Source organism: Pleurodeles waltl, chromosome 7 (assembly GCF_031143425.1).
Source record: "Pleurodeles waltl isolate 20211129_DDA chromosome 7, aPleWal1.hap1.20221129, whole genome shotgun sequence".
In the NCBI taxonomy this organism is placed as follows: domain Eukaryota; kingdom Metazoa; phylum Chordata; class Amphibia; order Caudata; family Salamandridae; genus Pleurodeles; species Pleurodeles waltl.
In genome coordinates this window covers 1,027,030,310-1,027,052,981 of record NC_090446.1, presented here as the reverse complement: position 1 = coordinate 1,027,052,981, position 22,672 = coordinate 1,027,030,310, and the positions used below count along the sequence as shown (strand labels likewise).

The 22,672-nt window shown below is 42.6% G+C and overlaps 1 protein-coding gene across 1 annotated transcript in view; it reads right to left on the bottom strand.

Moving 5' to 3' along the window:
• The window catches only part of LOC138245864 (cilia- and flagella-associated protein 337-like), a 1,005,044-nt gene that overhangs the window by 146,120 nt on the left and 836,252 nt on the right, over positions 1–22,672 (bottom strand). The window contains 1 exon segment of the mRNA XM_069199842.1: positions 22,325–22,476. Within this exon segment, the coding sequence (XP_069055943.1) occupies positions 22,325–22,476 (152 nt within the window).

Here is a 22,672-nt window from a genome sequence, read left to right as displayed (position 1 = left end):
AGACTTGTAGCATGCCAGGTAATCAATAATGCTCAGAAATGCTCTGTGCATGTGGAGTGAGTGTGAGAGAAGATTTGATTGTTGCTGCATGTACTGCACTTGTGCTGCATATAATTGTATGCATGCACAGGAGAAAAACAAACTAGTGCTATCCGTTCTGTAATAGCTGTCTGTTCTGCAAATGTGCCGGGAAAGGGAGGAAGGTGCACTTGCGAAGGCTAGTTGTGAATCAAAGGCTTCACAACTACTGCCCATGCTGAATCTGTGTTTTGTGTGCAGTGGCAGTTGGTGGTTAATCACATTGGAGGGGCGCAAAAAATATACATAAAAAAACTACACATAATACTAGATACAATAATATACACATGAATAGAAATCTAAACATAAAAAATTCACTTACCTTACACTGCTGCTCGAAGTTCTGCAGCACGCCCTTGTTGTTCTGCAGCACATCCTCCGAGCACAAAGCCCACCGTCAACTCTCTCATTTAATCAAGACATTCTTCTCATGCTGTTAAGCAGCATGAGTAAAGTGTCTTGTTTGACTGGAGCCAGTTTGCTTCACGCTCCAAAAGACACTGTAGGCCTATGCCTGCTCTTCAACTCGGCACTACAAGACAGCTGGGTTGGAAAGGTTTGAATTGCGCATGTTGGCTGGGTCACAGCAAGGTAGATGGCCAAACCAACATGTGCACTTCAAACTTAACTGGCCACTCCTCACTGCTGCCAGTCATTGGCAGCAGTGACGCACTGGCCCCGCCCTGCCCTTCCTCCGCACTCCGTTTGCTGTCAGAAAGCATCAAAAATAAAATGGTAATAAAATCTGGTTATTACTATTTTATTTTTTTATGCTTTCTGCGCAGCAGTGTGGGGGAGCGATGCTCCTCTACTCCCACAGAGGAACCGCCGCTGTTTGTGTGTTCAGAAAGCTAGCACTGCCGCTGCTGTGATGTTCCATACGCATAAGAGGTACGAAAAAAAACTTTGTATGTGCTTTGGTGTGGTTGTGTGTATGTGCAAACAGCCTATACTGTTGGGTACCATGTTGTACTTGTTCTGCATGTGAGGTAAGCTTCAAGATGGCACTCATGCCAACATAGTTTATGTATGAGGAAAGCATGCACTGCTCTGTTTGTGAGGCATCATTCTGTTTCTGTGTAATAATGAAGTTTAAGCAGCGGCGGCTCCTCCGCAGTGCTGGAGAAGCATTGCCCCACTGGCTAAGAGCCACCAGCTGAAAAATAAAACAATATTTTGTTTTATTTTTCAGCTGCTGGTTCAGCTGAGACAGCGTGTGAAGGGAGGGGCAGGGCAGGGCCATGGGCAGGAGAGAGGAAAGAAGGAGTGGAATGCACTTAAGTGCACATGTAAGTTTGGCCAGTCAAACTGACATGCGCACTTAGGTTTCTCCAACCCGGTTGTATCACACAGCCGGTTTGGAGAAATTGCACAGAGTCCAACACAATGTCTGAGTGGCAGACAAAGCTGCTCAGGTCAATCTTGATGCTGCTCTCATGCTAAGTATAGCATGAAAGCAGCGCCAGGCTTCTTCAGGAGCCTGTGCTGGTGTTCCAGGGACTGCTGGGATACCATCAGAAGAGGAGTGCGAGGTGGCTAGCAGCATCAGAACAGGTAAGTTTATTTTTATTTTTATTTATCCCGCCCCCTATTGAGATTTGCAGCTGCCACTCCTGAGCTTAAGTAGCACACTTACAAAGTATAAAAGGCAAAACTTTTGACTTTGTCAATATTTGTTTTGCAGGGTAGAACTATGAAATATTTGAACACATGCATTGGAAAGTCCGTGAGGAAAGTTTCCAAAACTAACCAACATAGCAATGCAATCCTCCCCGTACAGCGCTGCACGGTTAATGGGTTACACAGAAAGAGAAGTAAACTTCCCGTGTCCCTAGGGAACTTGTGCTGGAAAGTAGATGCTTAGAACAAAGAACAAAGGACAAGACAAAAAAAACTCTGTCTAAAGACTGGCACCAAGCGTGGGTACCGTTTTCCTTCACTCTGTATCAAAGGTCATACGTTATTTGAAACTCTTTAAAAAGCACCATTTCAAATGTCTCTTTGTCACCTGTGTCCCAGCCTGTTCCACCGATCGAGCTGATAATGGCACCACTGCTCTGCTTCTAGGCTTCGATGACAGGTGAACCTCCGTTCAACTTGCCTGCCTTGTTCGCTTTGCTCTGATATGCTGTTTTTCTTTTAATCTTTCAGTTAGTTCCGTCTTTCTGAACGGAGTAAACGGATGTAGTGATTATGGCATAAGTCTTACCCCACATCCAGAGGCGAAGAGGGCATTGGGATGGGAACAATGGAGTAAAAACATGGGAGTGTTCTTTGGCCAGGTTGCCTTTTGTTTGAACCGATTTTTACTAAATCTCCCCCATTTATGAAATGTTACAGATCTGACAGAATCGGGCAGAGTGGGTCTTGGAGAAGGGTCCAAAGTTAAAAAAAAACAGCTCTTTCAATAACTCCACTGGTAAATTTGCTTGTTACTGATTGTTATTGTTATTTATGGGTCCAAAATAGAGTTCTTAACCTGTGGTCTGGTGACCGCTGGCAGGGCTGGGACACCTACTCAGGGTGAAAGCAACTGCATAGAAAATTTAATATTGTTAACTGATTAATAAAGTGGGTATAAACAAAGAAGCACCATGTAAAATAGAGAATTTTAAAATGTTCTGTATGTGTGAGTAGGAATTTGAAATTGAAGACTGAAAATTAAGTGGGAATCCTCAGATTGCTAGTGGAAGCAGTGCAAGTGCAGCAAACAGAATACAGTATGGATGATAGTTTGCCTTAATTGAATTTAGAAAAGTTCCAACCTTCTTGTTGAACCTGAAATGTTGTTGTTTTTTTATATTTGTTTGTGAATTAAATAAAATAGTTCATCATATGTGTTTTTGTTTGATGGATACTTGTTTCCTTATTTGTGTGCATTTTTCAGTTCATCAAAATTGCTTATGCCGGGGTCCCCTTATACCAGTAATGGCTCAGTTGGAGTCTTGGGATTCAAATAATGATTCAATGAGTTCCTTGGATTCCAGTAATTATTGATTGGGGGGGTCTACAGAAGTTAAAAAGTTAACCACAATTGCTGTAGCATATTTTAAAATCTATTGCCTCTATGTGCTGATCATCAAATACTGGGGGATGCGGGAAGACAGAGCCTAGGAAAGGATAAGGTCTATTATGACTCCATAATAAACAGATGCTCTTTCAGGCCAAAGCTGAAAAGTACAATAAATGAAAATACTTTCTGCTGCAGGAGAATCTTATGCCAAGCTTTGTTTCCCAGCCCATGAATCTTCGGTGACCCTTCTTAACAAGTCTGAAATCAAAGACTTTCAATCTTTTGCACTTTCTAGATCAAATATTATGGGAGAGAGTGCACAACACAAATGCTTTTAAGAGTTAGGAAGAAGCTAGTTCTAGATTTAAGTGACTTCTGATTTTTCTGCCTTTAGGCTTTCCTGATCTCATAAGTGAATTGCTGCAGTTTGGTTGTTGATGTAAAACTTCTTAATGGTGTTTTCAATATGTAAAAGGAAGGAGTCAAAGATGATCACTGGCAGGGAAGCCAGATGGACAGCCCTTGTTTACATAAATGTTAGTATGTTTATGTGGTACGTGTGTGCCCTTTAGGACCACTTCTCCTGGACTGTGAGACTATTTATGTAGGAAGGTCGGTCCTTCAATGATGAGTTAGTAACATTGGTCTAGCTCACAGAAGCTTTCTGGAAAATGACTGGCCAAAGAATGTTAGAGATGCACAATTTAGGGGGATGCTCATCCCATTCACTAAGAGATTAAAATCATTGGTCCTTATGTCATTGTTGATGCACCCTCAAGTGCAGTCCAGTGTAAGCCATGGCCTCCTTGGCGTGGTTTCCCCTGACATTCTTGCCTTCAGACCTCCTTTTTTGCTGACCTCATATTTGCTAGCTTTAGGACTCTGGGCGCTTTACCACTGCTAACCAGTGCTAAAGTCCATGTGCTCTCTGCTTAAAACATGGTAACATGGCTTAGCACAATTTGCACATTTATATGACTTATACATCCTTAAAGTAAACTGCACTACCTGTGTCCAGGGCCTGCAAATTAAATGCTACTAATGGCACTTCAAACATAACTCAGGTCTGCCGTTGCAGAGTCTGTGTGTGCAGTTTAAACTATCATATCGACCTGGAAAGTTAACCCTCTTGCTAGACTCAAACGTTACTTTTGTAATATGTCACCCATGCGGTAGGCCCGGGACAGCCTGTGGGCAGGGTGCAATGTGTTAAACGTAGGACATATACTGTTAGGTTTTACATGTCCTATTAGTGAAAAACTCTTAACTTTATTATATTTTATAAGTGTAATTTCCAATTGGGAAGAGAAGGGACCCCAATGTTTGGTGTCTCTGGAATCACAGTTGAAAATCCCAACTTATGGTGAAGTCTGATTTTAAATTGTAATTCTGAAAATGCCACTTTTAGAAAGTTGTAATTTTCTTACTTTAGCCATTTGGTGCTTTCTACCTGTCTCTGAATACACATCTGGTGCAGGTGACAGATGCACTTTGTGCATTCCCTCTCGGCAACCACACATAAAGAGAGCTTAGGTATGACTGGTGGGCCACCCACACCCTGATGGGGCATCCTGGGCAGGATGGGAGGGAGGGCCTGACACATACACATGAATAGTCTCTGTTCTTTACCCACCCAAAGGGCTGCACATCCCCCTGTAGTAAGTCTGGAGCCAGGACAGGAACGGAAGGGATTCTGTGCACTTCAAAGGTCTCTCATCGAAATCTCCCCTACATCACTGGCACAACTGGGTATAAGCACTGAACTTCAGACACCACCAACCCAGCAGACTTCTGGACCTGTGGATACTTTGCTCAGAGGAAACACTGTTGTGCTTCTACAAGGACTGCCACTCTGCTGAGCTGCTACTCTGCTAGACTTATGCTTTTCTGTGCTGACCTGCTGTCCTTCTTGCCTGGGAGTGAGAAGGACTGGACCTGGATCTCTCCAACCCATAACAAAAGTGACTTCAAGGGCTTGCTTGCTTGCCACTTGTTTTCTGACGTCTCAAGGGGCCCAAACCACTTCCAACTCACCCTCTACATCACCTGGACTCTGCCAACTGTGGGTTTTGCCTTGTCAAGTGGTGCCAATCCAGTCCTGGGCTCGTGGAAGTAGGTATATTGTACTGCTCCAGCCACAAACAACTCATTAGCACTGCTGTACGGTTCCGAACCAGCACATTGCCCTTGTTGCGTGGGTTGGAACCGGAGCATCGCTGCTGCTGCGTGAGGAAAATCGACGCGTCTTTGCTACTGCTTGGGAAGGATTGACTCATTGCCTTCACTGCGGGGGTCAACACTGACGCATCACTTCGGTCTCCTTCCCACATCTTTGGCATTGACGCAACCCCAGTATTAAGATACTTTTTTCAGCGGGCCCCACAGGGTCCCTGTAGTTTGCCCACGCTCCATCAGGGTTGGTCTGAACTTTTGACTTTGTCCCAGTCCCGTGCAACAAGATATCCCTGGTTGGTGCTTTCTGTTTCTGAGTGTTATTTGTCAGTTTATTCTTTAAAAAATCATATCTCAAGATCTACTTATTGGATTTTTGTCATTTTGGTCTTGTGTTATTTAATAAATCAAGCTCTATTTTCTAACTAGGTGGGGTATATTTTTGTGTGGTGTTTTCACTGTTTTACTGTTTGAAGGGTTGCACAAATACTTAAAACATTGCCTTTTAAGTGAAGCCTGACTGCTCTGGGCCAAGCTAGAAGGGGCAAACACAGTTTCATTTAGGGTGTGTTTGTTACTTACCCGGACTGCAACTTTGGTTCCAGCTTGGACAGGGTGCATACCTCTGCCATTCAAAAACCCAATTTCTAACATCCAGCAATGTGGATTATGAATATAATATGGCTTTGGAGTATAGATGAGAGGGGACTTGCATGACTGATGGTCATGAGAGTCATTTTCAGTTGATGCGACTGTCATAGAATGCAGTCTGAACTGCGGAGAAATCACGTTTGTGATCCTTCTGCTCCTAAGTATTGAGTGACCTGGACTTTTTGAATGGATGGTGTAGGAAGTTGGCTCTGTATGTACTATTTCAAAGTAAGAAATAGCATGCACAGAGTCCAAGGGTAAGATAGTGGCAAAAATAGATAACTCTAATGCTCTATTTTGTGGTAGTGTGGTCGAGCAGTAGGCTTATGAGAGGGTAGTGTTAAGCATTTGTTGTACACACACAGGCAATAAATGAGGAACACACACTCAAAGACAATTCCAGGCCAATAGGTTTTTGTATAGAAAAACATATTTTCTTAGTTTATTTTAAAAACCACAGGTTCAAGATTTACAATCAATACTTTAAATGAAAGGTATTTCCCTCAGGTATCATAGGAACTTTGAATCAGCAAAATAGCATGTACAATTTTCACAAAAATGGCAATAAGCTATTTTAAAACTAGGCACTTAGTGCAAATTTCAACAGTTCCTGGGGGAGGTAAGTATTTGTTAGTTTTGCAGGTAAGTAAACCACCTACAGAGTTCAAAGTTGGGTCCAAGGTAGCCCACCGTTGGGGGTTCAGGGCAACCCCAAAGTTACCACACCAGCAGCTCAGGGCCGGTCATGTGCAGAGGTCTGAGTGGTGCCCAAAACGCATAGGCTTCAATGGAGAAGGGGGTGCCCCGGTTCCAGTCTGCCAGCAGGTAAGTACCCGCAACTTCGGAGGGCAGACCAGGGGGATTTTGTAAGGCACCGGGGGGGGGGGGACACAAGTCAGCACAAAAAGTACACCCTCAGCGGCACGGGGGCGGCCGGGTGCAGAGTGCAAACAGGCGTCGGGTTTGCAATGGAGTTCAATGGGAGACCCAGGGGTCTCTTCAGCGAAGCAGGCAGACAAGGGGGGGGGGGCTCCTCGGGGTAGCCACCACCTGTGCAAGGGAGAGGGCCACGTGGGGGTCGCTCCTGCACTGGAGGTCGGATCCTTCAGGTCCTGGGGGCTGCAGGTGCAGTGTCTTTACCAGGTGTCAGGTTCTTAGAAGCAGGCAGTCGCGGTCAGGGGGAGCCTCTGGATTCCCTATGCAGGCGTCGCTTGGAGGGCTCAGGGGGGTCAACTCTGGCTGCTCACAGGGTCGCAGTCGCCGGGGACTCCTCCCTGTAGTGTTGTTTCTCCGCAGGTCGAGCCGGGGGCGTCGGGTGCAGAGTGGAAAGTCTCACGCTTCCGGCGGGAAACGTGCTGTCCTTTAAAAGTTGTTTCTTCGTTGCAAATGGGGGAATCCTCCAAAATCAAGATGGAGGATTTCTAAAGGCAGGGGTCACCTCAGCTCAGGACACCTCAGGGGCTGTCCTGACTGGTGGGTGACTCCTCCTTGTTTTTCTCATTATCTCCCCTGGACTTGCCCCCAAACGTGGGGGCTGTGTCCAAGGGGCGGGCATCTCCACTAGCTGGAGTGCCCTGGGGCATTGTAACACAAAGCCTGATCCTTTGAGGCTCACTGCTAGGTGTTACAGTTCCTACAGGGGGAGGTGTGAAGCACCTACACCCAGAGCAGGCTTTTGTTTCTGTCCTCAGAGAGCACAAAGGCCCTCACCACATGGGGTCAGAAACTCGTCTCTCAGCAGCAGGCTGGCACAGACCAGTCAGTCCTGCACTGAACAATTGGGTAAAATACAGGGGGCATCTCTAAGATGCCCACTGTGTGCATTTGTTAATAAATCCAACACTGGCATCAGTGTGGGTTTATTATTCTGAGAAGTATGATACCAAACTTCCCAGTATTCAGTGTAGCCATTATGGAGCTGTGGAGTTCGTTTTTGACAAACTCCCAGACCATATGCTTAATATGGCCCCACTGTACTTACAATGTCTAAGAACAGACTTAGACACTGTAGGGGCATATTGCTCATGCAGCTATGCCCTCACCTGTGGTATAGTGCACCCTGCCTTAGGGCTGTAAGGCCTGCTAGAGGGGTGACTTACCTATGCCACAGAAGTATTTTGGGGGCATGGCATCCTGAGGGGGATGCCATGTCGACTTTACCTTTTTCTCCCCACCAACACACACAATCTACAATGGCAGTGTGCATGTGTTAGTTGAGGGGTCCCTTAGGGTGGCACAACATATGCTGCAGCCCTTAGGGACCTTCCCTGGTCTCAGGGCCCTTGGTACCACTGGTACCTTTTACAAGGGACTTATCTGTGTGCCAGGGGTGTGCCAATTGTGGAAACAATGGTACATTTTAGGTGAAAGAACACTGGTGCTGGGGCCTGGTTAGCAGAGTCCCAGCACACTTCTCAGTCAAGTCAGCATCAGTATCAGGCAAAATGTGGGGAGTAACTGCAACAGGGAGCCATTTCCTTACAGATGGGCTTTGCTGCATTGATCTAAAGTCCTAGATCTTGGAGACGACTGTTTTACTTTCCTTATCTTATGACTGAGCTGACAAAATTTCTCTGAAATGCACTTCTTAGTTTAAAGAAGACATTTATTAATATTACTTCACCACGAGGTTCCTGGGAGACGAGATTAGTAGGTTGGAAGCACACGTTTAAAAGTAGGCACAGCAATGAAAGGAAAATATATCAAAGTGATTCTTAATTGCAATGTACACAGCAAATACATGTGATTATATTATAGCATAACTTCAAAGCAAAGAATAAAAGTCAAAATTCATCACTGTAGGGCCTATCACTGCTCGTCATCTTTCTCATGCCTGCAAGTTGATGACTCCTGTTCAACTACGAGAAAGAGATTTTCCACCCAAATGTGAGGTCAGGCAGCTAACGTCCGCTCCTGACTGAGGTCTTGGAAAATTCCCCCTTGCTGCTGCCCAGGGACACCGTCATATAATGAAAAAGCCTGCTAACAGGCCCTTTCCTCTACTAGTCAAAAAATGCAGAGTTGGGAAGAAAACAAGCCATTGGAGATTGGCCAGATCTCCTACCTCACTCCTTCTCAAGGCTGAGTAGAGGGGAAAACACAAAATATACCCTATCTTATCACGCTAGGGTTCGGTGTGAACACAATACGAAAAACACAGCGTGGTCTACCATGTGGAAAAACACAGCTCATCTGTAATGTCTCAACTGCAATATCAAACTCCACGATAAAGCCCATAGGCAGCTAAACTGAATACAGAATGTAATGTCTAATGCCACGTTAAGGCCAATAGGCAGCTAACCTAAATACTAAATGTAATGTCTAATGCCACGTTAAAGCCAATAGGCAGCTAAACTGAATACAGAATGTAATGTCTAATGCCATGTTAAAGCCCGTAGGCAGCTAAACTGAATACAAAATGTAATGTGCTACTGATGAACATTGAACAACTAATATGCGCAGTGGTGAAACACAAAGTCATTGGTCAAACACAATTAATGGCATAACAGACGATCTAACACTGTCTGCAGATCCTGCACAATCTTGTGCAGCGAGACGGCCTTGAGTAATCCAGTGTTCAAGTAGGGATAAATGAAATTGTCTTTGGATGAAGAAAATCTGCTCCAACTGTCATGACTTAAGAGGACACGGGGACTAATTTAAGCCTAAAGTGGAAGACTTTGTATTGGTAGTGAACTTTTCCAATCTTAAATCTCAGAGCTTCATTTGAAGTACTAATTCAAAGTAGAGATTCCTTCTTTCCTACCAAGGGCTTCTGAACCTTGAGTGCATCCACCAGTGCAGTAGATATGGTTAAGGCTCAGATGAATGCTGAGCAGGCAGCTGTGTTTCTTCTGGTCCACTCAGCATTTCTTTTGTTACTCACAAACTCCCAAAGCTGGGATTTATTTGTTGAGTGACTGATTGAGTTTAATTTTTATGAAGAGTGAACTTACCCTCAATAACGTGTCCTGGTGCTGACATTGCAAAACCTAAGAGTAATGATACACAAGAGAAGGGAACATCATATAAATTGGAGAACAAGAGTCTTCAGGGGATTACAAAACATTAAAAATCTGCTTGCTGTTCATAGAGAGAGTGGAAGGCTGTTTCATGCTTTTGCCCTAACAATAGAAATGGCCTGCTACCAAGCTGAGAATTTTGGAACATGCGGAGAGATAGGAAATGGTTGGCAACAGAGAAATCTTTTCTCATAGTAGTATGGAACAAAAAGGCCCTTTGAATTAAAAAAGTTAATATTGGTGAATCGTTTCGGGATAAGGGGCAGAGTGTGCTAAATAAGAAGTGCTTTTGTTGAGTGAGTACGTGAAGTCAGAGTTTTGAATCAACTGCACAAAATAGATCAAGTATTGAGCAACATTAAGCAAAAGGGAATTCCATAACTCCAAGTGAGAGATAATCATTGCCTGGAATATGCTTTTGTGATAAGGAGTAAAGGCAAAATTGTATGTAGCACTTTTTTTAGAATAAAGGAAACAAATAGATATCTTGTTAATATGATGTTTGAATGAAAACTGAGAATCAAAGATAACTCCTAAATGATGGCGAGAAAAGACAGGATCATGGAGGGTTTCAAGGAGAGAAAGCTACCAGGTGCACGCCCAAGAAGAATTGCCAAAACTATAATCTTTGTTTTGTCTGAGTTGAGATGTAGAAAACTGGCATTCTCTAATCAGCAATATAATTCATACAATCCTAGAAATAGATGTGAAGGATGGCTTAGTCTCCACTTGAATGGATGATCAACTGGGTATCATCAGAATGGGCATGGAACCTTATGCTGAAGGTAGCAATTAGGTAAGTGAGAGGCCTAAAATACAAAAAGGGTAGGACTGAAAGTCAAAATCTCTACATTCGATAAGTAAGTGATAGAAAGGCAGACCCAGATTGGAACATGAATTTGGCATCTTGCAAGTGTGAATGTTATTTCTTCTTGGTTAGGCAAAATCTAGTATTGCACCAATCTACTTAGTCCAGCCCTTTAAAAGTTACCATTCAAAGTCATAATTTTAGCAGCACTCCACGAGGAACTTCAAGTTAAGATTACCAATTTCTCCCAACCAAAACCCTGGCCTTTTTCCTCCACCGGTGGCAGGAGATAACAAAGGACACTTGGGTTCATTCTTTGGAGTGCCCATTCAGCACTTAAGACCGAGGCCCCTTATATTTTCTTAAGGCCAGGACCCAATGGCTGAAGCTAAGTATTCCTTAACTCAGGATTGGAGGAAGCCTTCTTTCCACCGCTTTCATTGCTCACTAAATTGTCTCCACAGATAGTCCTAGTGACACTGTACAGGATATCACAAGTTTGGTTTCTAGTTCTTCTGGAACTTTCTTGGGATTCTCTCATCCTTCCCATCTTCTGAACATTTTGTGAAGTAACCAGAGGAACTGACTCCAGCTAGTCCTGGAGCATCTCTTCACCAGATGGCATAGAAGATTGCACAAAGCAAGCAAAATTACCAGGACTATTGTACCAGACTTTAGATTACATCAGGAAGCCCTTGGCAGAGACAAAAGTTCAGCTTGGAGAAGTTAGTCCCATTGATGTATGAGATGGAAGCTTGAATCTGTGGAGAACAAGGCTGTCAACATTCTGAATATCCTCTCCAACCTATGCCTCGCCGACAAAACAATACACGTCTCCAGAGCTGCTTTTTTTACAGCACATATTACTATCAATGGCGTGCTGACAGGCAAACATCCTTTAGTATTAAACATCCTTTAGTATGTAGTCTTTTAAAGGGCATTTATTTTATCTGTATACCCAGAATGAAAATATTATAATCTTTGGCAACTTGTGCCTTGTGTGTTGGCAGGATAACAAGTTCCTCTCAAGAAGGGAACTTTCAGCCAAAGTGGTCATATCATTGTGCCTCATTTATTGCAGGACAGTGTCAGAGGTGAAAATATTAAAGACACATTTTGTTTACTCTGGATAGAGTAACCTTTGCGGTATCTAGGAGAACCAAATCCAATACTAGAATTGTCTGATATCTGGCTTCCGTGGATATCCAAAGTTTTACATAGTCATGTGCCTTAAGGGATATGACTGAAGAAACCAATGTCTTCAAACAATAACAAGAGTTAAAGTGGATCCTGAATGAGGGGCAATGGCCTTAAAAGCTGTTTCTGTAGGCAACATCTTCTAAAAGATGGCTGCAGAAGACAACATGTTGAAAGAAATGCCTCTGTTTACCTGGGTCAGTGTTGAGCAAATGGCATGCAGACTGAGTGGAAGCATGTGTGCAATTGGGGTACAGTGGAAGTTAAATACTTTACCTTTTGCTGTAGAGAAAAGGGGATCCACTTTAAAAAAAATATATAACGTCTAGGTTTGGAGCGATAACAGCACCTGACTATGATATCATTGATGATACATTTGGCAAAATGCATGAAATGAGATATTTCTGAGGCAAATAACACAACAGCAATTGCCAAATGCAGGATGAAATCATAACCAAATCTCCTCTACAATTCCCCCCGCCTGAAACATGTCTGAGACTCATACATGCAAAACAAAGTAGTTTTCTTTGCTGTCAGAGAGATTTATTGCTGCACTGAGATTCTATTGAAAGGCACAGCTTTGAAGACACACTGGATCAATGGCCCATGCTCAGTAGATGTGTTGCACCATCACAGACATATTCCAGGATTCAGGATTTTATCTTCATATCTGTGAGTTTGCAACGTCTCACCCAAGAGATTTACTCTGCTAACATACTAATGGATTCTCTCGCTCTGACACCGTCTGACAATTTAATTTTTCATCTCCTCCCCATTCACTCACAGGAAACTCATTTTCATGTGCTATACTGTAATGCATGTGATTGTGAACACCCAAGGTCACAGGACAGAACTGGACATTAAGGAGTTGAGGTGGTTTCTTCCTGCCCAGTAACTGTTATGATCTTGCCCTCAGGAGAGTGCCTTCAGCTATTTTCACTCATCATGGTTCGGTTTCTGAAGAGCTAATTTCTCACTTGCACTGCTTCAAGGTACCGCTACGAGAATGAGAGAACAGGCGAGGAAAGCAAGGGGAGAATCGGATGGAGAGGGAATAGGAGAAACTTGTAAGGATGATCCCTTGTGCCACTGTCAGGTCACTTCAAAGCCCTATGATGATCAGAAAGAGAACAAAGAAAATCGGGAGGGCAGGAGGTGAAAAAGGGATATATGTGCTATTTCTCAGTTACCTTCTCTAAAAAATGTAGAAGGGAGGAAATGCCAACTACTAGAATCAAGCAATATGTATGAACATTACACTAACATAGCCGGACAAACACATCAGACCTCTCTCAAGTTAGTACTAGGATTAAAGAAATCCTAGGTGTAACTATTCAACTTTTAATACATGAATAGAAGAACATTTAGGCAAAACCAAAGGTATTGAGGTATAGTCTGAAATTAACCGGAATACCTGTTAGTAGCTGATTTTAAGCACACACCTACACATTTTGTAAGTCTAGTTTGACATCACAGCTATCCTGACCAGACGTGATTAAAAGAAAAATAGCTTTTAGAAGCACAACTGAGAGAGGCTTGGCTGCACTCACATCTTGTTTATGATAACTATAATTGATTGGACCAATGTACGGTGCTTCCACTAAAAAAAGAGTGCTTGTATTGCATTTTGTGCCTCGCGGGAAGGCTTGTGCTCAATACAGGAGGACTTTGATGGTTATGGTTCTAATTCAACAATTAGGGTATAGGCCTGATTTTATTATTATTCAAAGATATGACAAAGGAAGTAGCATTAGGCTAGTCATACTAACTGTGAAACACATATGGTAAACCCAATGTGCATTTACTAGTGGATTGTTATTACACTGTGCAAAAGTCTGTAGAAAGCTATTTTGTTACATAGTATCTCCCATATTATCAGTGTAGATAAGTCTTTTAGGCGCTGTAGTAGCCCTTTATTGGCTCTTTTGGAAGGTTGTATTTTGTTTGCCAATTATTATTTAGTATGCATTTGTAACTTTATGATATTATGCCTGGTGGTGGCTTTGGGAAAAGTTTATGTTTAATAAAGTAAGCTCAGGTTGTGTATGGTAAAAAGAAAATAAAGGCTATAGGCCTCATTGGCTCACAAGGGGAAAGGATATCAGGTGTCAGTGGTCTGATCTGTTTATTATGAAAAGTGCTGGACCTGGCCCTTTTAGCAGGATTAAGCCAAAATGTTTAGCCTCCTTTCTCCTGTTTTTCTGTCCCTCTTTTTGTTGGTGTTAGGACTCTGGGCACGTTACCACTGCTGATCAGTGCTAAAGTGCATGAGCTCTCTCCTTTAAACTTGGTATGATTGGCTTACATCTGTTTGGCACATTTAATTATTTCATTTCATTATTTCATTTCATTAATGTAAGTCCCTGGTACCGTGGTATCCTATATGCCCAGGGCCTGTAAATTATATGCTACTAATGGGCCTGCAGCACAGTTTGTGCGACCCACAGAAGTAGCCTTTCAAACCTGTCTCAGGCCTGGCCTGCTGCCTGCCTGTGCCTCGTGCTCCCCCACTGTTCTCAAGGACCATGGATTGCCATCCCCTGCTCCTGTGAGGGTGGGTAGGATTCCAGTGGCAGCTCCCGAACTGACTGTGGGACTTGGAGTTCGGCCTCACCAGTCACTTGAAAAGGAATATAGAGAGTACTTCGGTGGTGCCCCTCTGAGAATGCAGTGCCATTTGAGAACCCTCGTCAGCCAGGAGCCTCGGATGAGAGGTTGCTGTCAGCCAGCCCAAGTGTAGTGCTGCAGTGTGCTGTGCCTACCTAGGAAATAACCCCGCAGGGCAGATCTCTGAGTAAAGAGACGTCCCTTTCCAGACAAAGACCAGTGTATGGTGAGGCACTTTGCAGTTATCAGAGCAGCCTTAGGGGTGTGCAATGAGAAGCCTATCTGTGACCAGTGCGCGAGTGTTGCCAGGCTGACAGGAAGCCTTGAACCCCTGCAGGATCGAGCGGAGGTGGAAACGGTGCTGAGGCCTTCCCAAGTTCTGCCAGGGAGGTACACAAAAGTACTGTGAGGCTCATCCAGCTGTGTGACCTCATGGGAGGCCCTGTAAGGCTTTGGACACGCTACTTCTTCAGAAGTGGCCTGCTGGGAGGTTACGGAGGTCAGAAGCACACTGTGTGGACATGGATGGCTGCCTTTTGTTATACTACATGCATGGAACCTAGCGAGGTCTCCCCTCGCTGCCGATGTGGTAAGTGTGTGGGGCCCCCTGCTTGCGCATAACTTGGGTGGTATTCTTAAATCTGCTGGCAGGACGGAAAGGAATCATCGACGGAGGTCATGCTCTTGTCGATTTCTGCCTGATTACCATATTCACTGTAGTAGACGTACAGGAGATCCTGTAGCCTACCGTTGGTACTCACATTACTGCCTAAATAGAGGTGCAAAGGCACAGTATTTATGTGGTATTACTGGTGATGTGACAATCATAGGGATGATGTATGTGTGGTACTGCTTTGGTGATTCAAGTGTTAACTCTCCCTAATCTAACTGCTGCATTTAATGATCTGATATTATGGTATTTATCGTTTTTGCCTTGTCGGGATAATGGGCCTATTTCAGGATCTGCTTGTTACGCACTGGAAGGGTGCTTTTCATGACGGGTGCAACTTATAAGTTTTATCTTTTCACGCTAACTGTGATGGTTTGATAGTTGCCTAGCTGGAAAAGTAATCACTGATTTGTGGTTTTATATTTTTATATATCATTGTGTGGTCTTTTTTGTGGTGTATTCATTGTGTCACTAGAGTGTATGTGCTGTGCAAATGTTTCACACATTGCCTCTGGGATAAGCCTGAATGCTCTGGCCAAGCTACCAAGGGTGTGAGCAGGGGTTATCTTGGGTGTGTAGCTCCCTCGCCCAGACCAGAGTGGTGGGTTATGCCTGGCTTCGGTACATACCCTAGCCAACCAGGAACACAATTTCTAACAAAAAGTTATATTAAAGGCTGTACGCCTTTCTTATTCATTATGGAAATGGAATTTGTTAAAGGCAATAGGTCTTCAAGGGTAGACTATTATTACAATGTGTTAAAGGCTATATACAGGTATTCTGTCACATCAGATCTCACAAGTTACCATAGTAGATAAGGGTGTTTGTGCTAGCAACCCCCACTGTCAAACCATTTGGGCAGAAGAGTTTCACTGTGATAGTTCTTGTTAATCCCCTTAAACGTTACATTTTGCTTTGCCAGCAGTAATTGTGTACGTATTTTCAATTTATTACAGCATGCCTGATGGGAATGAACTGTAGTCTTTAGATGGTTATGGTGCAACCCAATAATAAATTAGGTAATAGGCAACATATGGTTAACTGGGCAAGTTATGTTAGATGTTATTGATTTGAGCTCTGTGAATTTCCCCTTTTGACAATAGACCAAGGGGTTGAGTTAATTGGCCACTCTAAGTCAGGAGCCTCCTCTGATCCTAAAGTAATGCATGATGTAGCCAATAAGAAAGCTCTGGTTCTCTCTACTTTGTTAAATACAGTCATTAAACAAGGCCTATTACCAGGAGAATGGAAGAAAGCTTAAATTCTACCCCTACTGAAAAAAACCTTTCTTTGACCCCAAGGTTGAGAAAAATTATCGACCTATATCACGACTACCCTATCCAGAGAAGGTAATGGAAAACGATCTAAATAAAACACTGTCAAAATATGTGGATGAGAATAGTTTCATAAATAAGACACAATATGGCTTTAGGACAAGTCACAGGACAGAGTCTGTCTTGATCTGAAGAGATTCAACTGATCATGGATGCTGGCGGAGGGCTGCAGTAGTCTTTTTTGATCTTTCCTCAGCCTCCGACACAGTGAGCCTTGTGGTTCTTCTGGAGCCTGTGACCTCCTTTCCTCATTTTTTAACATATAGAGAGCAGATGGTTGCCTTTGGGGTGTTTAACTCAAAATTATGTTCCCTGCCCTGCGGGGCTCCCCAGGGGTTATCACTCAGCCCCACACTTTTCAATATCAATGTGCACCCCCCACACCCTAGTCAAGCTGATTTTTTTCCTTCGGATTTGCCAAAGCAGATACACATGGCCACTGCTTCAAAACTATGAAGCCATCTTGGAGCAGATTTGTGCATAGTATAGCTTATGTTCTCAAATAGCCATCACGTTACATCTTAATGTGACACCTATGTTGGAAGTTTAACAAAATGATACAAGATACACAGCATCATTGCAAGATGGCAGTCTGCTGCTATGTTTAATTAATTTTTTATTGCCATTCTACCGTTTCGGCAGCATGTGTAATTCATATTGCATATTGTTGAGCTTTTTGTGTTCTAATATCCATGGGTAAGTGGGTGAATGCAAGAATGAACGAGTGGATAGATGAATTAATTCAGGGGTACAAAGATGAGTGTCAGGGTACACTTACAATGGCATGGGGAGTGCCTAAACTCACCAATGACTAAAAGGCACTTTGAGTTCTAATCCACACCTATTGACATTGGCAATGCTTGTTACAACTTTGTAAACATGGAAATAGTCACTTTAAGCGAGGCATTTATAAAAAGATTATTAAACTAAGATGATGTAGGCATTGTAAGTTTTTTTTGTTCCAATCGATCAGCATGCACGCTAAGGCGAAATCCTCACTTCATTTCCTCGCATATTCTTGATGTTCCATTGCAGTCTAGACGCGTGAAACCTAAAACAGCGCGACGCGACCCAGACAGGGGTGATTTCCCATCCAAGAGGGGTGATTTCCCATCCAAGAACGCTGCAATCCTAACTCTCCTGAGCGGGCTTCCCAGACGGTTCTCACTGCCAGTGCGGAAGAGAGGGACCACTGAAATAAACGACTTGCAAGGTTTCTAGAAAATGCTATCTTTCCAGTCTATCGAAGGCCTTTTCAGGGTAGCAGTTTCCTTAACTTCTAGAAGTTTCGCAAAAAAACAATGTCTCATGAGGGAAGAGCTTAGTAGAGCGAGAGGCACACAGCTGCATGCCTGGCCGAGAATGAAGGCACAGTGAGGGAGAGGAATGCCTGGGATCCGGAGGGCGGTTTGGACGAAGCAAGCACCATGAAGGGATCATTAGAGCCAATTTAAGTTCACATATTGGAGGGTGCTCTGTCTCACGCTTACAGATGCCGTGCATTGATCTTTAAAGACCTGGGGCTGTTTCTAAAGATATTGGGACACCTGTATCGATTGAACTGGACGCTGCATTCTCTCGCAGCAAACCACCCCATTAGTCGCTACAGTTGCATAATGTATGTGATGCACGTTTATTCAATAGTAAAAGTAAATAGTTCTGGCAAGAATATCGACCAGATTTTGCTGTGTTTGAGCTAGCGTCTCTTCTGTACTCTTAATACAATGGGCTGCGTACCTGCCTAGGGCTGTATAAAAGTTGTTTCTGACGACCGATTGGTTGGTGTGTGCTGTCCATGAGATTTGCGCACGATCAGAGGAGTGGAACCTATTGGCCAGAAGGATCAGAGCGAGAATTCGAGCGGTGTTCTGGTCAGGCCATACTCTGCTACAAATGAGCAGTAAGGTGTTATTGGACTTTCCACCCAGTCTCATTATGGCTCTGATTCACAAACACGATGGTTACTTATGACATACATTAATGTATGCTATCACTGCTGATAACGTTTACAAACCTTTCCAGCGTGTAATATACCCCGTTTGGGGGAAAATGGTGCAAGCAAATTACATTTACCGAAAAACTCAAGACTGTTTATCAAACGTTATGGATTCATAGTCTGTGTATCCTTAGACTTTAAATATTGGTATTATATTAAAAGCTTCACTTATAATTGTTTTGAATATTTCTTGTAGTTTGTTTTCCCTTCTTGCTCCACCTCTGAAGCCTTCAGTTACTGATGCACTAAAAAAGGAATTCGTACCTGGATCCTTCTGGTGTAAATTACATTTTCTATGAAGTGTGAGAAATGATTTACCAAATATTTGTGAACCCCCACTAAGTTATAAGTTAGCTTCAGTTGCACAGGAGTTAACTAACTACGTCGTTGACGCCCGTGGGAATGGCCAGCACTGTAAAGTAGCGAGTTAAACCCTTCGGTGTAATGCATGTATGAGTGAAAATATCAGATACGCCCATGTTAGGTACTTCAGCTTGAATTACATCTAGAGAAAGCACAACATACACAAACATCATTTATGAATCATTCACGAAAGTGGTTTACCCCAGGAAAAATCCCTGTAGTGCAGTTTTCGTAATCGATGCTGATGGAAGAGTGTCCAGCAGTACACAGTTTCCCCATTGTGTGAACTATAAATATTCAGTAGCTGAACATAAGCCTGGGCTATGCAATTCATGAGAATTCTAGTAATGCAACAGTACACCGCTCTTCTGGCCCTTCTCAGTTGCCCTCCTAGATCATCAGGAGAAATTGCAGTTTTGAGCAGACCAGAGCAAGAACAACAAAGGTGCACTTCTGTTTGCAAATTCTTGGTAAATAGCCCCACTCTCCAAACCCTGGCAAGTAAAGACTGGCATCCATTTTTTTTTAAAGATTAGGACAACACCAGAAGTGATTTTTTGCTTTCTATTCAATGAGAGGCAGCTCATCTTGCATACAATGTACAAGAAACGACTGGACATGAGGGTAGTCTGTAGAACTGCTTTTCCATTGTCTAATACAGAGCGGTATGCAGCTGTCATAGCTCAGGAATGACTTTCACATCTTTCACATGTTAAGTCATTATCTATTATTTTCATTGTGGGGTACCGACGCTTGGAGAATTAAAGTGTACTTGCACAGAAAGCACATTCAGTGATTTCTTGAGACAGCTTCATGCATGGCTCACTAATGTTAATATGTTTTCAATGCAGACCTCATGTTACAATGATTAATTGCACGAAAATCGTTGTGAGCAAGAAATATGCTGCAGGCAAGGTAAAGTCATAGGAAAACATGAATACTAAAATAAGTTTATCATGAACATTTATCTTAAGGAGAGGAAAATAACACAAATGTGTAGTATTGTTCTGTAATTTTTCATTTTGTTAAATGTCAAGTTTCATTTCATTTGAACTCAGGAATGTAACAGTTACGCTCATTTTTAGTAGGCCTGGGCGAAATTTGAATTATGCCCGAGTAATAGAAGTAATGTCAGTATTTACACATTACTCTTGTGATGTGAAATCCACCACATTGCATTATTACGCCAGCTTCAGTTATTAAGAGTAATTTGGGGAAAAAGTCCCAATGCAGGAGCATTGATGCAATGAACTAAGAGAGAGTGAGTGGGTGCTGGCTACTACTGTTGGGGTCCTGTAGCATTTAGTCCAGTGCTTAATTTGTGGAAGAATAAGTGCCAGGGCCCTCGTCTGGAGGTAGCACCAGTCCATTGCCTGTGCCAGCACTGATCAAAAGCAGTACCAACACAACTTCTTTATCTCGTAGATTCATTGTATACTGAAATTAAAGATGGTTATTAGAAGTTAAATTGCCAGGGGCACAACCTTGCAATTATTAGATGCACCTGTGATTAATTAAAATAAACCCGCCTACGTATTTAACGTAAATTTCAGAGGTGCTTTATCCCTCCTGTTTAAACAAGCACTGGCAAAGAACAGTCGGGTTTAAATATCTTTGAAAACTGCAGTAAAAAACACAAAAGATTGTTTTCTCCTGCATATTTAGTGAGTACAAAGGGTACGTACCATACACGTCAATACCATACCTTTCGTAGCTTTGCTACCTCCCATTGCAACTCAAAGAGAACTGGTTAGGGTCCGTCGATAAATGACACTTTCTTTCAATAGGATACAGTAGAAATGCATCACATCGGACAGAGATCTCAATCTCAAAAAGTGTGTACCTCTCTGAAAAGGAGCTTAGTAAATAGTGCATTGACATTACCGACAATATGATGGTTCGAGTGGTCGCTGCATAGGCGTTTTATACACTGCTATCAACCTTGCTACTCATAAAAATAGAACTTTAGAACAAACTGCAGAAAATAAGTCACGAACTAGATTCTTTCATTTAAATAAAAGACACGTTTGCCGACGTACCGATAAACAGGAAAGAAAACCCATTGATATTTGCAGAAAAATATGTGGGAATATGTGTTTAAATATATGTTTAAAGGTAGACATTCACAGTGCTGTTTTCTAAGTGAAAAATTCACCCTCAGGCACATTTTGGATGTGAGGGTGAATTTTGCACTAAGAAAACAGTGCTAAATGCTGGATAATGCTTCTCATGTAATTATGCACAATTCAGAGTAATTTTGAAGCAATTACGAGTAATAACGTTACAGAGAATTGCATCAGTTACTCACCCCACGTTTTTAGCTAGCTTGCTAAATGTGTGCTGGACACCTTGTAAACTACTCAGTAAATTAAATTCCCACACTGATTCCAGAAAGGAAGTGACAATACACACTGAGCTCTATCACAAAAACGTTTCCAGGATCTGCATTTGCGCAAACTGAGAAAACCATGTATTTTGCACATTCACTGTTTCTCTAGAGAATTTCAGCATGTGAAAAACATGCTACTAGAGTTCAATTAGCTTTCGTAAATAAATCTGTCCTCATGGGCATTTTGAGCTTGGAGATGGGTCAATAGGTGTTTCTTGTGCAGGATCCTGTGCACATCTTCACATATGGATGTGCCACAAATCTGTGCTTGGCACATCCTGTTTCCCTACAATTCTTATCTACCAATGAAAGGTAGTAGCAAAGAAAGGCACAGCCGAGAGAGGGACTCTGCAAAGCCTGTTTGGCACTGCTTATAAAAAGCATGAGCCAATGTGTATCAGGGCAGCAGGACAAGATCAAAAACCGCAAATGTATTACCTGTACATGCTTCCAGGCCCTCCTGCTGCCCGCCGGTCCCAATTACGAATGGTGTACATTTACACATGGGAAAATGTTTTACATTAACACACTTGCATTTTGAACCGTTTCATGTGGAACTCATCCTTAACAATGTCACACATTTTGCGGATTGCTGTTTCTTATTTCCACGTTCAAAATGGATGTCGCCCTTCCCTTGGAAGAGGAAATCTCTAGTTCTTGTGAGGGTGAAAATGGGTTATGAAAATATTTGTGAATACCCGTAAACGAGTATATTTGCAGCTTTTCCCAAACTTTCCATGGAATGCCTGTCCTGAAACAAACCAACTTTCTGCCCCTCAGAGATTCATACAAACAAGGACGTGTGTTAGAAAAATATTTTTTACAAGTATAAAATCACTTCACAGTGTGGCTTTACACTCATTTAAAAGGCCACCTGGGATTCCCAGCAAAAGGTAACCTAATGTAACCCAATGTAACTGTCAGTAGTAATTACTTAGAATAGAATGACGAGGCTGTGACGCAGGACGTTATGCAGAATGCCATGCGTTTAAACAGTTTAATGTATCTGCAAAAACGGTCTTACCTCTTGTTTGCTTTACACTCTCTTCCTTTATTTGATCCTTGTTCACTATCGCCTCTATATCCTCAATATATTTGGTAGGTTCTTCTTCACTGATAACTCCCCTCTCATGTGTTTCTGGTTTATTGGAAGTGGTCTTCATATCACATTGATTTCTGTGACACAACATTAAGCAATCAAATAATTTAGTGACTGCAGTGAATGGATCATGTACGTACTTTTTGCAGATAAACTTTCAGTGAGTTGTAAAGACGTGATTTTTTTACGAATCAGCTATCTTTATTTGAACGTGGAATGCTTATTTTAATGGTATGATATACAAATGAATGGTATTTAAAATCTCATGAAACA